The 23171-nt window shown below is 44.5% G+C and overlaps 1 protein-coding gene across 3 annotated transcripts in view; it reads right to left on the reverse strand.

Annotated features, from left to right (window-relative positions):
• The window catches only part of GOLGA1 (golgin A1), a 42826-nt gene extending 21189 nt beyond the window's left edge, over positions 1–21637 (reverse strand). For 2 of the 3 annotated variants that reach the window (XM_039911800.1, XM_029062652.2), the window contains exons 1-6: positions 21578–21637; positions 15538–15855; positions 11827–11917; positions 2280–2354; positions 1465–1562; positions 523–555 (exon numbers count right to left, since the gene is read on the reverse strand). In XM_039911800.1, the coding sequence (XP_039767734.1) occupies positions 523–555; positions 1465–1562; positions 2280–2354; positions 11827–11917; positions 15538–15672 (432 nt within the window). In that variant the 5' untranslated portion in view covers positions 15673–15855; positions 21578–21637. Of the gene's footprint in view, positions 1–522; positions 556–1464; positions 1563–2279; positions 2355–11826; positions 11918–15537; positions 15856–16177; positions 16413–21577 lie in introns of those variants that run through there. The other variant, XM_029062653.2, reaches the window with a different exon arrangement.
• Between the last annotated feature and the right edge of the window lie 1534 nt (positions 21638–23171).

Genomic DNA, 23171 nt, shown 5'->3' on the forward strand with positions numbered 1-23171 from the left:
AAAAGAGCTCAGGCCTGGGAGCCAGAGGACTTGGGTTCTAATCCTTGCTCCGCAGCACATCTGCTCTGTGATCTCGGGCAAGTCATTGAACTTCTCTGTGCCTCAGTTACCTCATCTGTAAAATGGGAATTAAAACTGAGTCTCACAGGGGACATGGACTGTATCTAACCTGGCTGGTTTGTATCTAAACCAGTGCCTAGTACAAGTGCCTGGCAGATAGTAAGCACTTAAATACCATAAAAAAACCAAAGGAAAACAAAATTATACTAATAATCCTGCACCTAATACATTATCATAAACCTAGGACAATTATGGAAGCATAGAAGCATAGTTTGCTTCTATATGAGTAGAAGCAGCGCCTGGTACATAGTAAGTGCTTACCAAATACCATTTAAAAAAGAGCAACTGTTGGTAAAGAGTTGGACTTCAATGATTGTTAGTTGGAGAACAAATCTCATTGACTCTATACAAAACAGTAAAATGTGACCCCCCCCCCCGATAAATTAAAAAGACAGAACTCACTTTTTCAAGCTGAGTCAACTTTTCAGTCCACTCCTAAAAACAAAAAATACCCATAATTCACCCCAAACTCTAAAATACATATATATAGAAGAATAAATGGAAACAACAAAGATTTAAAAAGAAATACTTGTTATCAAATTTTCCTACTGGAGTATGAAAATGAAATCAAACTAATGAAATATAAATGGTAAAAAATCCTAGCCTGGACAGACATGCAACATCCAGAGCACTTCGTCTGCTCAAACATTAAGAACACTGTCCAAGAGTAGTATAATCCTAAATGAGCCACGGCACCTCTCTGTGCTTGCTCTGATCACAGATCATTTCCCAAATTTAACCTCCTGTCAAAAAAGAAATGACACCTACCAATTATCGTTCCTTATAACTTTTACTAGCCCGGTTCACCATCTCTCATGTGAGTCAAGAGAGTACAGGATTTGCTTGCCCTCCCTCTCCCTTCCCAAACATTTATATGTGTCCCAAGAGGGAAGGGGAAAAGAGATAGTATTTTGCCTCAAATGACTTCTATCCAAAACCCCTGCACCCTTCTTATACAGAAAATCTTTGTTACAGATATAGCAACTTTCATGCAGGTAAGGCCTTGGAGACCTAATACCTAAAGAAAAACGGGATTAGGTTCCACCTACTACTGCATTCCTAGATACCTCATTCTTTTAAATTGTGGCATTTTCTTTTTCCCATCCACAAGACTGCAAGAGGATTTTGAGATTCCCACCTGTCCCCCATTATTGCTATTAAAAATCCCTTCTTTATTTTCCCCATTGCCCAAACTGAAGGTTTTCAGAGCATGCACTAGAAAACAGCGCAGTGCCTCAATTTTGGCTGTAAATCCACACTAAAGTTTAGGCACATGAAACTGTCACAATATTGAACAAGGATCTTCTTATACAGTCCTGTACGATCCTGACATACGCATTTTACCTGGTCCTTTTTTTCTAAAGTCAAAGCCATTCCTTCTGCCATTTTGGCTCTGTTTGCCTGGTACGTCTCATTCTGCTCTTGAAGTTTCCTCAAAGAAGCTGTTAACAAAGAGTCTCCAGGTGAGGGGGTGGGAGGGAACACTTAAGGGACATTACGATTAATATGCTTATGTACTTAACATCCATTCCCTACAGAAATGTTACAATATAATGTTAAAAGACACACAAATAAGGGTTACATAGCTAGAAAACTGTTCCTTACCAGACAGCTCTGGGCTCTGTGTGCTAGTTTTCTTTTTTTTTAAGAAAAATACCATCTATACTCCAAGATATTGCATTAAACTTACTCTTTATCTTTTGATTTTGCTTTTCATCTATTCTCCTGAAGGGAATACACTGGCCAATACACAATTCTTTTTAATGACTTTTCCAAAAGGGGGTCTGAGGTTGGACACTTCCCCGAGTTCATGCAGTTCTCCTGAATTTGAATCCAGTGCTCCAAATCACTAGCCCATTCTACTGACTGAGGGAAGCTACTTGGCAATTTCACCAGATTTAATGAAGTGCCAAATGCAGATAAGTCCTTCACTCCTAAGAAACGCGTACATTTCAAACTACAGTATTTATGAAAAGACAGTGAACCAAAAAAAATCTAGAACCAATGCTAGATTACTGAATAGGTAACTCTGAAAACTAGATATTTGAGTTTCTGGGAGAAAAGCATTACATACTGCTTTCATATTTTAAAACAGTACTAATACATTAAAACAGTTAACCCAGGCAAGATTAAGAAAATGATAAAAAAAAAATACATACAATCCTGATGCTTTTCTAATGCAATTTCAAGCTTCTCTTTCATCTTCTGCAAGTTTCGGACCTGTTCGGCATATTCTTGGGTGAGGGAGATGCACAGACCAGGAATGGACAGACATTAGGGAAAGGAAATGAAAAAAAAAATGAGTGGTAAATGATAATGATTTTCTTAACTTGAAAATCATTCCTGTTAAGGGAAGGCTCTTGCCTAGTTTTCCTTAACAATGAATACCATAGACAGACAGTTCTACTCCAAACTATCCATGGGGGTAAATGGCAGGTACAAACAAAAGGTCTTACTTACACCGGTTCACAGAGACCACGTGCTGGATTTAGGGTGGTAAACATATCATCACACTCTGCTTTGGGCAAGAACACAGCTGCTTACACACTCCTCTCTCCTAAAAGGCTACCTCCCACTAAGGAGCCTTAGCTCCAGGATAAACCCACAGTTTCCTATGAGAACTCTGGGGAAGGTGATATTCTGAGCAGGGTTCCCCACCACTGAGCTAACAGCAAGCCTCTCTACTTCCCACTTAATAGTCTGGGAAAGTTAGCCTCCTGTTTAAGCCAGCTGACCTACCTACCACATTAAACATTCATTATCAGGATGCCTCCTGGAGATGCTTGTGTTTTCCAAGAATGAGTAAGTCCATACTTATTCTTTTCCCTGGTCTTGCTTGTTTCTAGTTACTTCTATGTGAAAAAATATTGGCATAACACATGAAATTGTACACTCCCGTTGTAATGTAGTTTATTAGGTGGATATATGCCTACTTTGAATTTAAGCATCCAGGAAATAGGGCCTCAACCACATGAATGTATATTGCAAATGGGTGAAGTTAGTAGTCTTCTGAAGCTGACCTAGTAAGGATGGAATAAGGTCCTAGAAGGGATGCTCAGACTGAAAAGGAAACCTGGAAGGTAAAAGTCCGGGAAAGAATTTACAAGTTGTGGACGAGGCCTTCAATTAGTTATGACTAAAAAGTTGTTCGGGCAGCAGAGGAGACTTTTTGCTAAGGGGTAGGGGGAGGAATTTGTCTCATTCAGGGCATTTGAAGAGAAGAATTGCAAACCAAGGACCTAGAATGAAGTTATAGGTACTACTTCTTATACTGAATAATTGACACCCAAATGTGATCTATAGCTGCTGTAAATGGGAAAGTCAGGTCAATAATATCTTCAGTATTAAAACCACTGATTCCCCAATTTTTCTTCAAAGAAATCTTCGATTAAAATTGGAAGATGCCCTTTCATGTACTCTTGCATAAGTGATCCTCTTCCCCAACTAATTAGTATCTGGACAGAAGCCCGTCTAAAGGACTTAAATGTCAACCTATTCACTGTACCTCAACATCACCTGTCTCACCGCTGACCCTCTGTCCATGTCCTCCCTCTGGCCTGGACCTCACTCCTCTCTCATATCCGACAATCCACCACTCTCCCCACCTTCAAAGCCCCACTAAAATAATTCTTCCTCCAAGAAGCCTTCCCTGACTAGGCCCTCATTTCTCCCACTTGCCCTCCCTTCTACATTGCCTAAGGCTTTGGATCCATTCTGCTTAAGCACTGGATATTCACACCATCCCCTAGAGCTTTCGTACATACCCTTATACTCTACCATTCCCTTATCGATAATTTACCTCAGTGTCTACCTCCCCATCTAGACTGTGAGCTCCTTGTGGGGAGGAAAGGTGTCTACCAACTCCACTGCATTATTCTCTCGCAAGTGCAAGACATCCAGTTAGCACGTGATAAAGACCATGGCTTGGAGAGAAATTTTATGCTAGGGCTAGGCTCTGCATGTCCCACGTGTATGTTTCATAATATGCACTTAATTAGAACATGAAAGAAGGCTGTTTCTTTCCATCCAGCCAAAGAAACTAGGAGGAATACTGTGATGGTTGTCCTGCTTGACCTTCTTCTGAGTCAGCTGACCTCAGTAAGACGTTACCCTCTACATCCTACACATCTCTCCAGTATTATTAAGCACTTACTTTGTGTCAAGCACTGTTCTAAGCCCTGGGGTAAATACAAGTTAATTTGGCTGGACATAGTTCCTGTCCCATATGGAGCTCACAGTCTTGACTTTTCACCCATGAATTATTCGTATTATTCAAATTTAGCAGGGCTTTGAATCCAAGTCCTTATTGAACTAATATTTTTAGTTTGCACAATTTCCAGTGATAGCAAATTTCATACATTACCTCCTGTTGTGTTGAGTTCAGACATTTGTATAACGCATGGTTTTGTTACTTGATTTGGAGAGAACCCAATAGAAGACTATTGGAACACAATTATCATAATGCAGTTTTGAATCAGCTGTAATGCTCAGCTACATTACATTTTTAAAAGCTCAGTCAAGAAATGTTATTTAAGCAGATAACAGGATTGTGTGCAAACCCTGCTAAAAAACCCTTCGATAATACTGCAAGGAGATCCGAACACAAATATTCAGTTGGCCAGAACACATGATTTGGACAGAATGCGATGGCAGAATAGGCAAAGTCATGGCTATAATACCTATCTCTGGAGGCATTGTGGTGTCAGAAGAAATGGTTGGGCACATAAGCACGGGATCAGGACATGGGGGAGTATTATAACCTGGGGTGTCAACTTTTCCCTTTCAATGTGGGGACAAAAGAGGCAGAAGGGAGGAAGTGGGGGTCGAGGTAGAAAAGAGGTGGGTCAAAGAAAAAGAGAGGTACTAAGCGGAGAAAATGGGAGGGTAGAAAGGGGTCAGAAACAGAAAGGAGGAGGAGGAGAGAGGGAAAAGGAACTCACTGATGCTTCGCTTTCTCTACCACCACTTCTCAAGTCCATGCCGGAGCTGGTAATGCATAGCTCCACAGTTCAACCCGCAGTCCCTCCCCATTTCCCCCCCAATGCCCCATACACAGATGACCAGAGGGGGATAATTGGGGAATGCCTTCATTCAATCGCATTTATTAAGCCCTTGTTGTGTGCAAAGCTCTGTAGTAAGCGCTTGGGAGAGTACAATATAACAATAAACAGACATTCCCTGCCCACAGTGAGCCATAGTCCTATAGTCATTTCTGGCGGCTCCCCATTTTAAAGAACCACTTAATCTTAGGCTTTTGTTGTCAAAAGTGGAACAGATCACCTTTTTTTAGCCCATTTTGGTTCTCTTTTAACTTTAGCACTGATTACAAATCAATGGCTGCCCCAAACCATTTGAGAAGAGAATGTTAGGGTGTCACAGCTGAGGTAGGACGCCCTGATGTTACTGTGAGCGGTTTATTCCCAAGCCTTCTAGACTGCTGATGAGGGTCAGAGAAACAAGAAAAATAACACTTCAAGTTTTAATCTTCTACGGTGCTCTGCGCACAGTAAGCGCTCAATAAATACGATTGAATGAATGAAAAACAAATTTTAAAGGCTTTTGCTTTCCATAACCCTCTTGAATTTCATCTGCTGTGGCAGGAGCCATGCACTGTTTCAACTGCTGCCAGGCCATTTTCCCCTAAGGTCTTATTTCCCACTCAAACGACTGTAGACAACTCCATTTTTGAGTAACACAGGTATTTGCAGGAATGCAGTAATTGGGTTGCTTCCTCATCCTGGCATTGAGGGATTTGAACATCAATTTCTTGTTTCCCTTGCCTGAGTTCTTCACAATTTTGTATTCTTTTGGAAACCTTACACAGGCTTTGCTTTTCATTCAGAAGAGTCCTCATCTTTTCAAATTAATGTCTTCCCGAAACTAACCCTCTCCCATGATCATCTGGGTTGCTCTGACATTCCTTCACTAGCTCTACCAAGTTCTTCCTAAGAATCAAAACTTAGTAGTAGTAAAATTCGGTCTTATTTTATTGTTTATATACCTTCTGATAATGCAAAACACTCTGCTAGCCTTATTGGATACTGGTACACTTTGCATTCTCTATCCCTTTACCCATGCCTCTCACCTTTCCCTCTCATCTTCTGAAACACCTATTCCCTTCCTTCTTATCTCTTTAATAGACAACTCCAAGTGCAATCGCTTTGATCAACCAATGGTACTTATTAAGCACCTAGGTTTGAAGCCCAATACTGGGCATGTTGGAAATCATAAGAGAAAACACACGTTCCCTGCCCACAAAGACGTAGAAGCAGTGTGCCCTAGTGGAGAGGGCCCAGGCCTGGGAATCAGAAGACCTGGGTTCTACCACTTACCTTCTCTGAGACCTCGGGAGAGTCACTTAACTTCACTGTGACTCAGTTTCCTCATCTTTAAAACGCAGATTCAATGCCAGTTCTCTCTCCCCCTTGGACTGTGAGCCCATCTGGGACAAGGACTGTGTCAGATCTTCTGATTATCCTGAATCTACCCCACCATCCCGGGTCCCATCCCCATAGCACTTATGTAAATATCCTTAATTTATTTATATATTTGTATTAATGGCTATCTCCCCTCTAGACTGTAAGCTCACTGTTGGCAGGGAATGTGTTATATTATACTCTCCAAAGCATTCAATACAGTGTTCTGCACAGAGTAAGCTCTCAACGGATTTGACTATTCATTGTGCCTCATTCTGAACTCCCACCTCCGACCCCTTCTTCATGCCCTTCCTCCTGCCTGGAGTCCACCGTACCCCACCATCTTAAAAATCCACCAGACCATAGTTCTCCTCATCTTCCAAGACTTCTTGAAATTCCAGTTTTCCTCCGAGAGGTATTCATTTCCCAATTAGTCTTCCTCTCCACAGAAATATCCTCCCACCTACCTCCTCAGTATTTATGCACTGCAAGTCACGCAGAAGACTTTTGTACATTTCAATTTACATATGTTATTCAAACACTTATTGGTTCACTTATCCATCTTTCCATTTTCTTTTTACTCCAGATATGTTTGTCTTGCTTCCAACTTTACCCTTGGTTCTTCCTCACATTTTCACTACTTGTACATAATTTGTACATCTCCTTCATTAAGATCTTGGAAGTAAGGGATAGTGACTTTTACTTCTCTAGTACTGTCCCATATGCTTAGTTCACCGATTCAGACACAATAGGTGCTCAGTATATACTACTGACTGACTGCATTTCAAATTCCACCAGGAAAAGGTCTTATTTTTTGACATAAAATACAGTATTTTAGTTTGGCCTGACCTAAGTAAAATCAATCTGGAAGGCCAGTATTTGCAGCTGTAAATACTGTTATTCCCTCTGTATCCCTCAAGGGATTGGTCGGAAAGCCCTAGCAAATGAGATAAAATCGTGAAATCTACATGCATCCAACAGGAAAAGTGGATTCAACAATTGACAACCAGCCTAGGGCTGCAGCTACTGGCAGTCAAGATGTTAGCAGGGGCTGAGGTCCTGCACCGCCAGGCTAACCACAGAGAGGCTAAACTTAAAACAAACAAAAATCCACAAATGCTAAGGGACTACTTAACAACGATAAACAAGGAAGACAGGGGAAAATGGCTCATCCACTCCTTCTCAAGATGACTACAAAGGGACCTACCAGGGCAGCTTGTAAAATCCCTTAACATATGTTAGGTTCAGATATTTTCGAAATAATATCTTAGTTGAGATTCGGAAATCTTACTCTCCTGAGACAAATCCATAAGACTGTAAAAGGCACTGGGAGTGACCCCGAAGAAGCAATGAGTTCTCAGCATACCTCTCGAGATGCTTATTTACAGGAACAATACACCCAGTTCTTTTATAACGCAAGACTTGTGCTCTTGTGAAATCTTGTGCTAAGGCAAACTTGTGCTAGAGTACTTACCTGTCCAAATACCATGTGCATGAGTATAAGCAATTTCTTCTACAAGGCATCATGCCAAGCTCAGACAGGCTCGCATTATTGGAAGGGCATTTCCTAATTCCCAAATCATATTCTAGCCAAATGGTGTATTGGAAATATGCACTTTGAGAGAACTGAGACTATTCACAAACAAGAATTTAAATCGGAGGAGGACTGGAATTAACCAAGAAAGAGGAAACTATCCAAAAGTTCAAACCCTTATTGCCTGGCCTGAACTTCTCCCACATACACAACAAATTGAACAAGATGGTTAAATGATCACTCACTATATAGAAAGGCCAATTCCCAGAGGAAAATGCCAAGGAAGCTTGGCCAGCGGACATATCCTGGGTCACAGGTGAAGAGGCTCACCCCTAATCAGATGGTGAGTCCCGGAGCTAAGGAGGAGAACGGGACAGGACAGGGACTGTGTCCAACTTGGATATCTTATATCCACCCCAGTGCTTACTTAGTGCAGTGTTTGGTACGTAGTAAGTACTTAACAGACACCATAATTATGATTGGAGAAGCAGGGTAGCAGGAGCCAGTGTACCAGAGTTACAGCAAAAGTTTCCTACATCCCCCTTTAAGATCCTGCCTTTAGGTAATCCATCGACTGCATTTATGCGGCACTGACTGCACTCAGGGCACTGCCCTAGAGTGCTTGGGAGAGTACAACAAAGTAAACACGATCCCTGTACTCATGGAGCTTAAACTCTAGGGGCACACAGGAAATGTAAGAAAAAACCTTTAGAGAAATTTAGTCTGAAGAAGATTGACCATTTCCACTTCCCAGTTTTTAGGGGCTTTGGTTTTTTTACTATTTCTGGTTCCTGTTTTAGAAGCAGGACATTCTCTTACCCATCATCATCAATGGTATTGATTACTGTGTGCAGAGCACTGAAGTACTTGAGAGAGTACACCGCAATAAAGATGGCAGACAGGCTCCCTGCCCACAACGAGCTTACAGTCTAGAGAGGGAGACATTCATATGAATAATTCATTATATATAATCTGTGATTACACAAGTGCGATGGGGTTGAGGATGGGGCAAATAGCAAGCGCCCAAAGGTCCCAGATCCACGTGTCCCCTGTGAAATGTAGCCTGCTTAAGGAGGGCTCCCAGTTAATATTCATCTTCCCATCAGTTGCTTATCTCTGCCTTCAAAAAATAATTTGAAGACTTGTTTTCAAGACCATGTGGCCCACCAATTAGAGGTACGCATATACTTATGATACATACTGCTACCTTCTTAAAACAATCACTTATCCTATCCCTCCTGGATTACTGCATCAGCCTCCTTGCTGACCTCTCAGCCCCATTCCAGTCCGTACTTCACTCTGCTGCCCGGATCGTTTTTCTACAAAGACGTTCAGGACATGTTTCCCCACTCCTCAAGACACTCCAGTGCTTGCCGCCCATCCACTTCGACATCAAACAAAAACTCCTCACCATTGGCTTCAGAGCACTCGATCACCTTGCCCCCTCCTACCTCACTTCATCTATTCATTCATTCAATCATATTTGAGCGCTTACTATGCGCAGAGCACAGTAATAAGCTCTTGGAAGAGAACAATACAACAATAAACAAACACACTCCCCACCCACAACCAGTTTACAGTCTAGAAGGGGGGAAGACAGGCATGAATACAAATAAATAAAATGACATATGTACATAAGTGCTGAGGGCTGTGAAGGGGGAAGAGCAAAGGGAACAAGTCAGGGCGATGCAGAAGGGAGAGGGAGAGGAGGAAAGGTAACTACTTTCCTGCTACAGCCCAGCCTGCACACTTGGCTCCCCTAATGCTAACCTTCTCATTGTACCTCAATCTCGTCTATCTCACCACCGACCCCTTGCCCATATCCTGCCTCTAGCCTGGAAGGCCTTCCCTCCTCAAACCCAACAATTACTTTCCCCCCCTTCAAAGTCTTATTGAAGGCCCATCTCCTCCAAGAGGCCTTCCTCACTAAGCCCTCTTTTCCTCTTCCTCCACTCCCTTCTGCAGCATCCTGACCTGCTCCCTTTATCTGTCCCCTATCCCAGCCCCACAGCACTTGTGTATATATCTGAAATTTATGCATTTATATTAATGCCAGTCTTCCCCTCTAGACCGTAAGCTTGTTGGGGGCAAGGAATGTGACTATTATATTGTACTACTCTCTCTAGCACTCAGTACAGTGCTCTGCATATAGTAAGCGCTAAATAAATACAACAATGATCAATAGCACCTACAGTAGCACCTACAGTAATTCAACAATAGAAGGTAACTGTAAGCCGATGTTAGCGTCTTTTGGACAATATTCCCAGTCTTAATAAATGTCAATAAGGTCTCCAATATTTACCAATCAATAATATTTACTGAGCACTTACTTTGTGCAGAGAACTGTAGTAAGTGCTTGGGAGAGTACAACAAAGTTGGTAGAAATGATTTATGTTTGCTTTGTAATATAAAATCAGTGTCGTCTGTATTTCAACAAATTTGTACATGAACACAGACTCTGTTCTATTAATTCCCTCTGGTTCTTCCTTCGCATTCGATAGGAAGAAAAAGTGCTTAAATAATAATAAGTATGGTGCTTGTTAAGCACTTACTACGTGCCAGGCACTGTACTAAGCACTGAGGTGGATATAAGAAAATCATGTTGGACACAGTCCCTGTAGCCTGTGGGGCTCACTGTCTCAATCCCCATTTTAAAGATGAGGTAACGAGGCTCAGAGAAGTGAAGTGACTTGCCCAAGGTCACTCAGCAGACAAGTGGCAGAGCCAGGATTAGGACCCTTGACCTGCTGACTCCCAGGTCTGTGCTCTATCCTCTGTGCCACACTGCTACATCTAAATAGTAATCTATGTAAATACATACAAAAATGCAACAGCACTTTGGTATTTTACTCCAATCCTCTCTAGTTATGTACATACATCGCTTCAATTATTTATTTGGTTATTTCATCCTGACATCTTGTTGGCCTGTCCCTCCCATTCGACTTTAAATTCCTCCAAGTCAGAGAACGTGGATCTTGCTGCGGTTTGTGGTACTCTCCCAAGCACTTAATCTAATGCTCGGTAAATACCTCTAATTGATAGATCGCTCTAATGGAGTGCTCCCACAATCACAAATTTGGATTCTCTCTGCCTCCTTCTTACATCTGCATTTTTACCCTTTAAGAGTCCCTAGTTTCTTGCTCTTCCATTTCAAAACCAAGAGCTGTATTTTGATTCGACTGCTCAACCGACCTACCTTCACTCAATGAACTAGCAATATTAGGTTGCTGAAGAGGGGACATGTAACATATGCTTTTACTTTCCTGAAAAGCAAGCCTATTCGGTTTACCCATAGCGCACGTTTTACCTACAGAGTTTAGTTAGTTGGCTGTTAGGGAACTGGGAAATGTTCATCTGAAGAGTGCTGTCTGAAGGGAACCCGGCACGGCGTCGGAAGAAAGCAACCATACCTAGGCGGTGTTCGTCAAGGCACGTCTTCCATAACACAAGTCTTTCTTACCATGAGTTTCATCAAAAACAAAGCCTCTACATCCCAAGTCAGCTGAATGCACACCACCAAGCTCGCGCACTTGGGACGTGTTCGAGTAAAAGCATTCCTTTTGGTGACGAAGAGTTTGCCCTTCGAAAAAACTTTTATACCTAACGTTTGCTTGGAGGAAAATAGATGAAGACTAACTTTTAAACATTTAAAGGAATCCTGATAATGACTGCCCGGGAAGAAAAATACCCAATGATGCTTGATTAAAACTGTAATGTGATGTAACGTTTTTGTTTAAATTTAATTAGAAGACATACCAGAAAGCTTGGCCTCTAGTTTCCGGATCTGTTCATTTCTCCTGAAGAGCTGAGATGAAAGATCTTCTCTAGAGCTGCTTCCATCAGAAGCCTATCGAATGACCAACAGACAGTTAGAAATGCCTGGTTTTAAATTTCCTAATGCACAAAAGCTGTACCTTGAGATTTAAGAGGCTACCGGATAACAACCGGCTTCAAAGCAAGGTCTGGTGAATAAAGGCACCAATGTCGGAGTCCAGGGACCTTTGCTTATGGTTGTGCCTCTGCATCCGCGGAAAAATCATTTTGCTTTCCTGTGAACTTTGCCTCATCCTTACCTTTATAAAATATTTACATATTCCTTTGATTGCTTGAAGCCAGCCAGTAGCAGAGGCGCCCTATTTTCCATGCCCTGCTTAAGGAACTATGCTGAGGAAACTCAGGGAGACTTGGATGAAACCCTGCCCAGAGCAAGTTTAACAAGGAGCAAGCCACAAGTGTCACAATCTAAAAATATGGAGCCTCCGATACTTATATACACTGCCATTTTTCTTTATTTATGGAACAAAAACTAGAATGTCTCTAAAGGTTTTAACTCATCTGCAGCCTGATAGATTTTAGATCTGGCCTCTTTTCAGACCTGTGACCCAAGGTAATTTACACAGCTGAATTAAAACAGAGTTGGAGGAAATGTTTACCCCCTCCATTTAATATAGTTATTTCTCCTACATATTTTCTGGACATGATTATATTTGTACTGTGACTTAACAAAAGGGAGGTAAATACTAAAAGCTTAAAGTACAGTTTTGGGTCAGTCATTTTCAACCCTGCAGAAATGTTATATTTTTGTAAAGCATATAAAGAAAATCAAAGGAGATTTTTAGTAGTAGTGGGGTAGATGGTTTTTGTTGCTAAAGACTCCATTTATTTCTCTCAACACACACTGAATGCATACTTTTTCCCCAGATAATGAATACAGTACAAATGGAAAAACAATATTCCAACACACTGCATTATATAGAAATTGGTACTGAGATCTACTTTTTAGCAAATGAGGAAGTAGTTTCCCAATTGCTCTGACCATTATATAACCCAGTATTCAATCTGTCAATCCATCAGGCATCATAACATTTTTCTTGGCAGCACATATCCTGCAAAAATGCATTTAGACAGTATGATTGAGGGACTGAAGGTTCTTGAACTCGGGAAAAGTGGGGAAGCAGAATGGCAAATTTGTGAAACATTGCATTATTTTTAAGCCTGCCTATAATCACATCTCCTCCAAGAGGTCTCCCTGAACTAAACCCTCATTTCCCTATCTAAGCCAAAGAACTTGGGTCTTTCCTCCTTAGGACTTTGAGGGTCATACTTTCCGCAACGCACAGCGCTTATGTTCGCATTCATCTATAATTTGTTTTGATGTCTGTCTCCCTCTAGTCTGTACGCTCCTTTTCTCTAGAATAGTCCATACCTCCTCTTTTGTAATGTACTCTCCAAAATGCTTAGTACAATGTTCTGCACACCAGAAGTGCTCAATAAATACCATCGGTGGCCTGACTGATGGTCTAGTGGACACAGCACGGGCCTGAGAGTCGGAGGACCTGGGTTCTAATCCCTACTCTCCCACTTTTCTGCTATGTCCCCTTGGGCAAGTCACATCATTTCTCTGTGTCTCAGTTCCCTCCTCTGTAAAATGGTGATTCAGTAACTGTTCTCCCTCTTACCTAGACTGTGGGCTTCATGCAGGGAAGGAATTGTGTCTGACCTGATTATCTTTTCTTTACCCCAACGCTTAGAACTGTGCTTGGCACACAGTAAGTGCTTAAGAAATACCACAATTATTATTGTTTGTCTAGTTTCAGGAAGTTGGGCAAAAGGTTTTTGTTGTCTATTTCAAGGCGACTACGCTAGGTATTGCTGTTACTTTTCATTCCATTTTCTTTTGAATCCACAGCTTCTCTTCTTCAGCGGCATTATATGTAAGCATAATCAAGTGAAGTGTACTTACTATTTACGCATTATTTGACATGTAAATGTTTGTCTCCCCTGTTAGAGTGAAAACTAGTTGTGGGTACAAAATGTGTTATGTACATCTGGTGAATTTTCCCAAGGCTTAATTACAGTGCATGGCACCAGTGGATGTTCAGTGAACACAAATAATACTTTTCATTTCTCCATCTGTAAAATGTTGATGACACCGTGCCTGCCTACTTCACATGCATAGTGAATAAATTAGAAAACAGACACATTTCTGAGAGAAAAGTTTATAATACTAAGGAATGTTAAAGCCTCAACCCTAATGAGAATTACTTTTATTTTCTTGTCCCAACTGTGCTAATCCCTGGTAGAAAGATAGAGGCAAAATCTAGAATTATTGTGTTCTTGAACAAAGGAATTTAAGACACCGAGGTTAGATTTATACTAGGAAATCACCACCAATCTCTGAAGCTAAATCACCAACCTCTGTAAATACAGACTGGTTTATCGTGGGGGGGGGGGAGGGAGGGCGTCAGGAGGTGAAGGTGGGGAGGGGAATATTTAGGAATTCTCTCTGGACAGAAAATTAACTCTGGACTTCAGGACCCTAAACGAGAGGCCCGGAAGTGAAGGTCAGGTTTAATACTGAAGGATTTCCTAGGAGAGAGGCTCCTGTTTGATTCTAGAATGAAGGAAACTCAGGTCCTCTGCCCTTCTTGCCACGACTTTCATTGGCTGTGTCTCTGGACTGTTTCGTTGGTCATATGCATTGTACACCAGGATTTCCTGGTAGGCCTGGAAGCCAACGTCTACAGAGATCTTCGAACCTGTTGCTGTACACCAACAGCACACTCACTATCAACTACCTTGTAATCTGACCCCAGGTTCAGATGACATCAGTGGTAAGAGTCATCTGACAGATGACAGGGTTCCAAACAGAGAATAAAAGAACTCTGTAATCCCCAAGCATACAATATCCTCTTGATTTTTTAATGCTTTCGACTACGAAGACATTTTAATAATTGAGATCTTCGAGTCATACCGCGGTGCCCTAAGAGAATAGTCAGGAGCAACCTGGTTTAAAATAATATCCTGGGTAGATAAATAATATAAAAACATTTGCAGCTTCACTAATATCCCCCGGGTAGAAAGCCTACCACTCTTGGCATTTAAAATAATTGCAGGAGAAGAACAGACGTTAGGGCAGTGTTATCTGATGGAGAGAAAGAAATGAAAGTCAGCATTCTAAATGTGTAGACTCAGGACCGCAAGGGAAAGATCACTGTGGACGAGGAATGTGACTGTTTGTCGTTGTATTGTCCTCTCCCAAGAGATAAATACAGGGCTCTGCACACAGTAAGGGCTCAGTAAATACGACAATGAATGAAAAGGAAAATAATTCAGGAAGCGCAGGGTAAGACATACTGAATAAGGTCAAAACAGAAATCACGCAAACAGAAAAGGAAAACAAATTACCGCTGAAAGATTCACTTCTTTATTTTCTACTACCCAAAGCAATTAGAATGTTAATGCCAGCAAACGGAGGAATCTCAAACAAGTCACAGGGCACCTTGAAGTATCTGCTCAACTACGAGTACTTTCATGCACCTATTGATAATTATGGTCATCTGCCAAGTGCTAAAGACTGCACTAAGCGTCGGGGGACAGACAAGATGATCAGTTCCCACCTGGGGCTCACACTCTACGTAGGAGGACAAAACCAGAGAATAAAACTGGAGAAAGCATGATACTTACAAAGTCATCCCCCGAATCCGCTCCCATGGAGGTTATCGATTCCTTGCTGCCTGTCCTGGGGATCCGGGCAGCCCCTCCGGGCCGTGGGGCAACGGCGGCCTCTTCGGCAATTTTCTTTTTTAATTTTGCAAACATTTTGGCCCAGTGTTGCGGCGGCCTTTCTGTGTCTTTGGAGTGAATAAGAGCAGGCAGCGCTTCCCACAGCCAGCCGCCAGCAATCCAAAAGCCAACGACTTAGAAATTCAGCGAGTGAAGATTGAGCTGCATTCCCGTCCAAACCTAAGCAACATCCAAACCGGGCTCAAGCCATCCCAGGAGCTGTGAACCAGAAAGAAGGTCACTTTCCACAAATTCTGCCACACACACACACAGCACGATTCCTGGCAAAATGGTTTAAAAATAATATTCATCCAGGTGTAGAGGAGACAGATCGACAGGTAGTACCAGAGGGCACATCCTCTTGAAATGCACAGCTTTCCTCCCACTCAAATGGAGAACTAATATCGAGTCCTCACCGTTACCTGTCTTGTGTGTGGAGTTTGGAGTGTCAATCTTTGTTCTAGGATGACAGCGTGTGCGCACACACGCACACACAGCTATCTGGTATTTGGGCAAATTATGGAGCAGCTCTACCACAAACCTGTGTCTCTTCCCTTCAAATTTCCTTCACGTTTCATGTAGTCATCTACTCCATCTGTCAGTCTGTAGAGGGTATTTACTACAGTAGGCAGAGCACGATACTAAGCATTTAGTGGTCAGATAGAAAAGGGTATTAGCCGGGCCAGTAACTGCTACTTTCTGACTAGGGTTCTTGAGTGTGTGAAGGCAAAATTCAAGCTCTCCTTCCAACTGGAGGATACTCAGGTCATCCTTACAGCCACCAGAATAATTAATCTAATCCTTTTCTTTGTGGGTTGAGTTTTTGGCCTCGACTGATTCTTTACGAGTTATTAATTATACTCCAGGAAACCTCAAATCTGCCTCATCGTATAATGGTTAGCACTCTGAATCCTGCCCTCCGCGTTCAAGTACCGGTGAGACCTCAAAATCTCCCCTGGACGGCTGTGGGCAGGGAACGTGTCTACCAACGCTGTTGCACTGTACTCTCCCGAGCGCTTAGAGCAGCGGTCTGCACACGGTCAGCGCTCAATAAATACCACTGATGAGGCTGAACCAGGACTAGCTTTCCCCGGCCTCCACCACCAAACAGCAAATGCAACTCTCGCCATTTCAAAGCCTTAGTAAAGGCACATCTCCTCCGAGAGGCCTTCCCTGACTAAGCCCTCATCTCCTCTTCTCCCACTCTCTTCTGCGTCACCCTTGCACTAGGATTTGCTCCCTTTATTCACCCCTCCCTCAGCCCCCCCACAGCACTTATGTGCCTATCCCTAATTTACTGATATTAATAATATCTGTCTCCCCCTCTTAACCGTAAGCTCGTCGTGGGTGGGGAAGGTGCCTACCAACTTTGTTATACTGTACTTTCCCAAGGTCTTAGTACTCATTTAATTGCATTTATTGAGTGCTTACTGTGTGCAGAGCACTGTACTAAGCGCTTGGAAAGTAGAATACAGCAATAAAAGGAGACAATCCCTGCCCACAAAGAGTGCTCTGCACTCAGGAAGCGGTCAATACAATACCATTGATCAAGCACTCTCCCAAGCGCTTACTACAGTGCTCGGCACTCAGGAGGTACGCCATAAAATACCATCGATCAAGTTAGAGAAGCAGCACGGCTCTGTGGAAAGAGCATGGGCTTGGGAGTCGGAGGTCATGGGTTCGAAACCCGGCTCTGCCACTTGTCAGCTGTGTGACTGTGGGCAAGTCACTTCACTTCTCTGTGCCTCAGTTACCTCATCTGGAAAATGGGGACTAAGACCGTGAGCCTCATGAGGGACAACCTGATTACCCTGTGTCTACCCCAGCCCTTAGAACAGTGCTCTGCACAGAGTAAGCGCTTAACAAATACCAACATTATTATTAGTCTCCCAAGCACTTAGTACAGTGTTCTGCAATCAGGAAGCGCTCAATACAATACCATTGATCAAGTACTCTCCCGAGAGCTTAGTACAGTGCTCGGCCCCCAGGAAGCGCTCAATACAATACCATTGATTAAATACTCCCCTGAGCGCTTGGTACAGTGCTTGGTACTTGGGAAGCGCTCAATAAAATACCACTGATCAATGACTCTGCTGGGCACAACCCCTGGGAAATGGCTGGGGAAGCCCAAGCTCTAAAGCTCGGCCTGCATGACGCCAAAGGCTGGGGGGTATTGACCACTGCCCCGCTGTCCCACTGTCCGGGGGAGCTGGGAGCCCGGGGGTCGGCAGGCCAGTCGTCCGCGCCCCCGTACACGGCTTAGGGTGAGAGCCCGGGCTTGGGAGCTTGATGACTTGGGTTCTAATTCCGGCTCCGCCACCCGTCTGCTGTGTGGCCCTGGTCAAATCACTTGGCTTCTCCTGCCTACATGTTTTGTTTTGTTGTCTGTCTCCCCGTTTAGACTGTGAGCCCGCTGTTGGGCGGGGACTGTCTCTGTTGCCGAATTGCACATTCCGAGCGCTTAGTACAGTGCTCTGCACATAGTAATCGCTCAATAAATATGACCGATTGAATGAATGAATGAATGAATTCTCAGGTTCCCTCACCTGTCAAATGGGGATGAAGACCGCGAGCCGCACTTGGGCCCACACTGATTACCCTGGATCTTACCCGGCGCCCGGGACAGTGCTTAGCACAGAGCAGGCGCTTGATAGCAGCTCCCTCACTGTTCTTTAGGATCTGAGGGCCTCGGCTGATCCGGCTGGGGGGTGGTCAGGGTGGCGGCGTCCCGGGGGTCACTGTGTCCCGGCCTGGCTTGGGCTCTGACGAGAAGACGGACCGACAGATGGGCAGACGGACGGCTCAGGAGCCCACCTGGGCCTGGCCTCCCAAAGGAGGGCGGACTCCTCCTCCTTCCTTCATTCAATGGTAATAATAATAATAATGTTGGTATTTGTTAAGCACTTACTGTGTGCCGAGCATTGTTCTAGGTGCTGGAGTAGATACAAGGTAATTAGGTTGTCCCAGTCTTAATCCCCATTTTACAGATGAGGGAACTGAGGCACCGAGAAGTTAAGTGACTTGCCCAAAGTCACACAGCTGACAAGCAGCGTGGCTCAGTGGAAAGAGCACGGGCTTTGGAGTCAGGGCTCATGAGTTCGAATCCCAGCTCTGCCACTTGTCGGCTGTGTGACTGTGGGCAAGTCACTTAACTTCTCTGGGCCTCAGTTCCCTCATCTGTAAAATGGGGATGAAGACTGTGAGCCCCACGTGGGACAACCTGATTCCCCTATGTCTACCCCAGCGCTTAGAACAGTGCTCGGCACATAGTAAGCGCTTAACAAATACCAACATTATTAAGTGGCGGAGCCGGGATTAGAACCCATGAGCTCTGGCTCCTAAACCCGTGCTCCTTCCACTAAGCCACGCTGCTTCTCTATATTCATGGAGCGCTTACTGGGTGCAGAGGACTGTACTAAGCGCTCAGACTGTACAATCCGGCAACAGATAGAGACAATGCTTACCCAACATCGGGCTCATAGTAGTGCTTAGAACAGCGCTTGGCACATAGTAAGTGCTTAGCAAACACCAACATTAAAAGGGGGAGACACCCCGTCTCACCCTGGGCTCGTGGTCGGCTCCTCAAGGGAGGGCGGGTAACCCCTCACCTCCTCACCCACTCCCATCATTCATTCAATCGTATTTACTGAGTGCTGACTGTGTGCAGAGCACTGGACTAAGCGCTTGGAAGGGACAATTCGGCCACAGATAGAGACCATCCCTGCCCAACAACGGGCTCGCAGTCTAATCGGGGGAGACAGACAACAAAACAAGTAGACAGGTATTAATACCATCAAAATAGATACATACTCATTCAATTGGATTTGTTGAGGGCTTATTGTGCGCAGAGCATTGGACAATTCCAATGCTTGGAATGGACAATTCGGCAACAGATAAAGACCATCCCTGTCCACCAACGGGCTCCCAGTCCCGCAAAGACGGACAGCAAAACAAGTAGACAGGCATCAATAGTATCAATAGTATCAAAATAGATAAATATTCATTCAAGTGGATTAGTTGAGCATTTACTGTGTGCAGAGCACTGCACTAAGTGCTTGGAAAGGAAAATTCAGCAATAAAAAGTATACAATACACCACTGGGCTCCCAGTCTAGAAGTGGGGGGGAGACAGACAACAAAACAAGTAGCCAGGCATCAATAGCATCAAAATAAATATTTGTTCAATTGGATTTGTTGAGTGCTGACTGCGCGCAGAGCACTGCACTAAGAGCTTGGAAAGGACAACACAGCAATAAAAACTACAATACACCAACAGGCTCCCACTCTAGAAGTGGGTGGGGGAGACAGACAGCAAAACAAGTAGCCAGACTTCAATAGCATCAAAATAGATAATTATTTGTTCAATTGGATTTGTTGAGCACTTACTGTGTGCAGAGCACTGCACTAAGCGTTTGGAAAGGACAATACAGCAATAAAAACTACAATACACCAACGGGCTCCCACTCTAGAAGTGGGTGGGGGAGACAGACAGCAAAACAAGTAGCCAGGCTTCAATAACATCAAAATAGCTAAATACTCATTCAGTTGGATTTGTTGAGCACTTACTGTGTGCAGAGCACTGCACCAAGCGCTTGGAAAGGACAATTCAGCAATAAAAAGTACAGTATACCAATGGGCTTCCAGTCTAAAAGGGAGACAGGCAGCAAGAGAAAAGAAGTAGTGAGGCCTCAATACATCAAGGTAAAGAGAATCACAGATATAGACACATCATTAGAGTAATGAATAATATACACTCATTCATTTCATTCAATAGCATTGATTGAGCGCTTACTCTGTGCAGAGCACTGCACTAAGCGCTTGGAATGGACAATTGGGCAACAGAGAGAGACCAGCCCTGACCATTCATTCATTCAATAGTATTTATTGAGTGCTTACTCTGTGCAGAGCACTGCACTAAGCGCTTGGGATGTCCAATTGGGCAACAAAGACCAGCCTTGACCATTCATTCAATAGTATTGATTGAGCGCTTACTATGTGCAGAGCACTGCACTAAGCGCTTGGAATGGACAATTGGGCAACAGAGAGAGACCAGTCCTGACCATTCATTCATTCAATAGTATTTATTGAGTGCTTACTCTGTGCAGAACACTGCACTAAGCGCTTGGAAGGGACAATTGGGCAACAGATAGAGACAGTCCCTGCCCTTAGACTGTAAGCCCGTCAAACTGGGGGAGACGGACGGACAAAAACAGTAGCAGTAAATAGAATGAAGGGGGATGAACATCTCATTAAAACAACTGCAAATAAATAGAATGAAGGGGACGAACATCTCATTAAAACACTAGCAAATAAATAGAATCAAGGGGATGTACATCCATTAAAACAGTGGCAAAGAAATAGAATCAAGGCGATGTACATCTCATTAAAACAGTGGCAAAGAAATAGAATCAAGGCGATGTACGTCTCATTACCAAAATAAATAGGGTAATGAAAATATATACAGTTGAGCAGACGAGTACAGTGCGGAGGGGAGGGGAAGGGAGAGGGGGAGGAGCAGAGGGAGATGGGGGGAAAAGAGGGTTAAGCTGCGGAGAGGTGAAGGGGGGGCGGTAGAGGGAGAAGGGGAGCTCAGTCTGGGAAGGCCTCTTGGAGGAGGTGAGTTTGAAGTAGGGTTTGGAAGAGGGGAAGAGAATTCGTTTGAAAGAGAGAAGGGAGGACAGGTAGGAGGGGGCGAGGGGATGGGGAGCCTCGAAGCCTGGAGTGAGAAGTTTCTGTTTGGAGCGGAGGTCGATAGGCAACCGCTGGCGGTTTCTGAGGCCCAGGCCCACAGCGCTTTGGTGAGGAGAGGAGAGGAGAGGAGCCGCCCCCCGCCCTTCCCCCGTCCCGTCCCCCCCCCCCCCGTGCTCCCCTTCCCCCCGCCTCAGCCCCCCCCCCTCCCTCCCTCCCCCCGGCCGGGCCCAGCCCCCGCCCCCATCACCCACCGGGGCTCCCGGCGGCCGGCGGACGAGGCGCCCACTGCGCAGACTCCGGGGCGCCCCCTCCCCCCCCCACGCCGGAAGTGCCGCCTCACCGCCGCGCGCCGGCGCATGCGCGGGACCCGGCCGCCGAGGGGAGGGGGCGGCGCGGCGCGCGTGGCCCCGCCGTCGGTTGGCCGCCGGGTCCTAGCGCCGGGGGATGGGGGACGCTCCGGCCCCACGCTCAGCCCCGCTGCCGCCAAGGGGCCGCGAGAGGGCGCTCTCGCCGCGGCATTGCTCCCAAAACGCCCCCCCCAGTTCATTCATTCATTCATCTATCCATTCATTCATTCACTCATCCATCCATTCACTCACTCATCCATCCATCCATTCACCCATCCATTCATTCATTCACTCATCCATCCATTCACTCACTCATCCATCCATCCATTCACCCATCCATTCATTCATGAATCTATTCATTAATTCATCCATCAATTCATTCACCCACCCATTCATTCATCTATTCATTCATTCACTCATCCACCCATCCATTCATTCATTCACTCATCCATCCATTCATAGGGAAGCAGCGTGGCTCAGTGGCAAGAGGCCGGGCTGGGGAGTCAGAGGTCGTGGGTTCTAATTCCGCCTTGTCAGCTCAGTGACCTTGGGCCAATCACTTCACTTCTCTGGGCCTCAGTGACCTCATCTAGAAAATAATAATAATAATGGTATTTGTTAAGCGTTTACTATGTGCAGAGCACTGTTCTCTGTGCTGGGGGAGTCACAGGGGAATCAGATTGTCCCCCGTGGGGCTCACATTTTTTAATCCCCGTTTTTGCAGATGAGGTCACGGAGGCCCAGGGAAGTGAAGTGACTTGCCCAAGGTCACACAGACAAGTGGCTTAGCCGTGATTAGAACCCATGACCTCTGACTCCCCAGCCCAGGCTCTTTCCACTAAACCATGCTGCTTCTCATGGGGATGAAGACTGTGAGCCCCATGGGGGGACAACCTGAACACCTTGTATTCCCCAGCACTTAGAACAGTGCTTGGCACATAGTAAGTGCTTTACAAAGACCAACATGATTATTATTATTCACTTCTCTGGATCTCAGTGACCTCATCTGGAAAATGGGGATGAAGACTCCCAGCCCTACCAGGACACAACGTGATGACCTTGGATCTCCCCCAGTGCTTAGAACAGTGCTTGGCACATAGTAAGTGCTTAACAAAGACCAACGTGATTATTATTATTTACTAAGCGCTCAATAAATACTATTGAATGAACTTCTCTGGGCCTCAGTGACCTCATCTGGAAAAGGGGGATGAAGACTGTGAGCCCTACATGGGGACAACCTGATGACTTTGGATTCCCCCCCCCCCCCAGCATTTAGAACAGTGCTTGCCACTTAGGAAGCGCCTAACAAATACCATTATTATTATTATTATTATTATTAATTATTCATTCAATCATGTTTTTTGAGTGCTATGTGCAGCGCACTGGACTAAGTGCTTGGAAGGAACAATTGGGCAACAGATAGAGACTTCACCTCCTCCAAGAGGCCTTCCCAGACTGAGCTTCCCCTTTTCCCTCTGCTCCCTCTGCTGCCCCTCTA

The sequence above is a fragment of the Ornithorhynchus anatinus genome, chromosome 4, assembly GCF_004115215.2.
Source record: "Ornithorhynchus anatinus isolate Pmale09 chromosome 4, mOrnAna1.pri.v4, whole genome shotgun sequence".
Classification (NCBI taxonomy): domain Eukaryota; kingdom Metazoa; phylum Chordata; class Mammalia; order Monotremata; family Ornithorhynchidae; genus Ornithorhynchus; species Ornithorhynchus anatinus.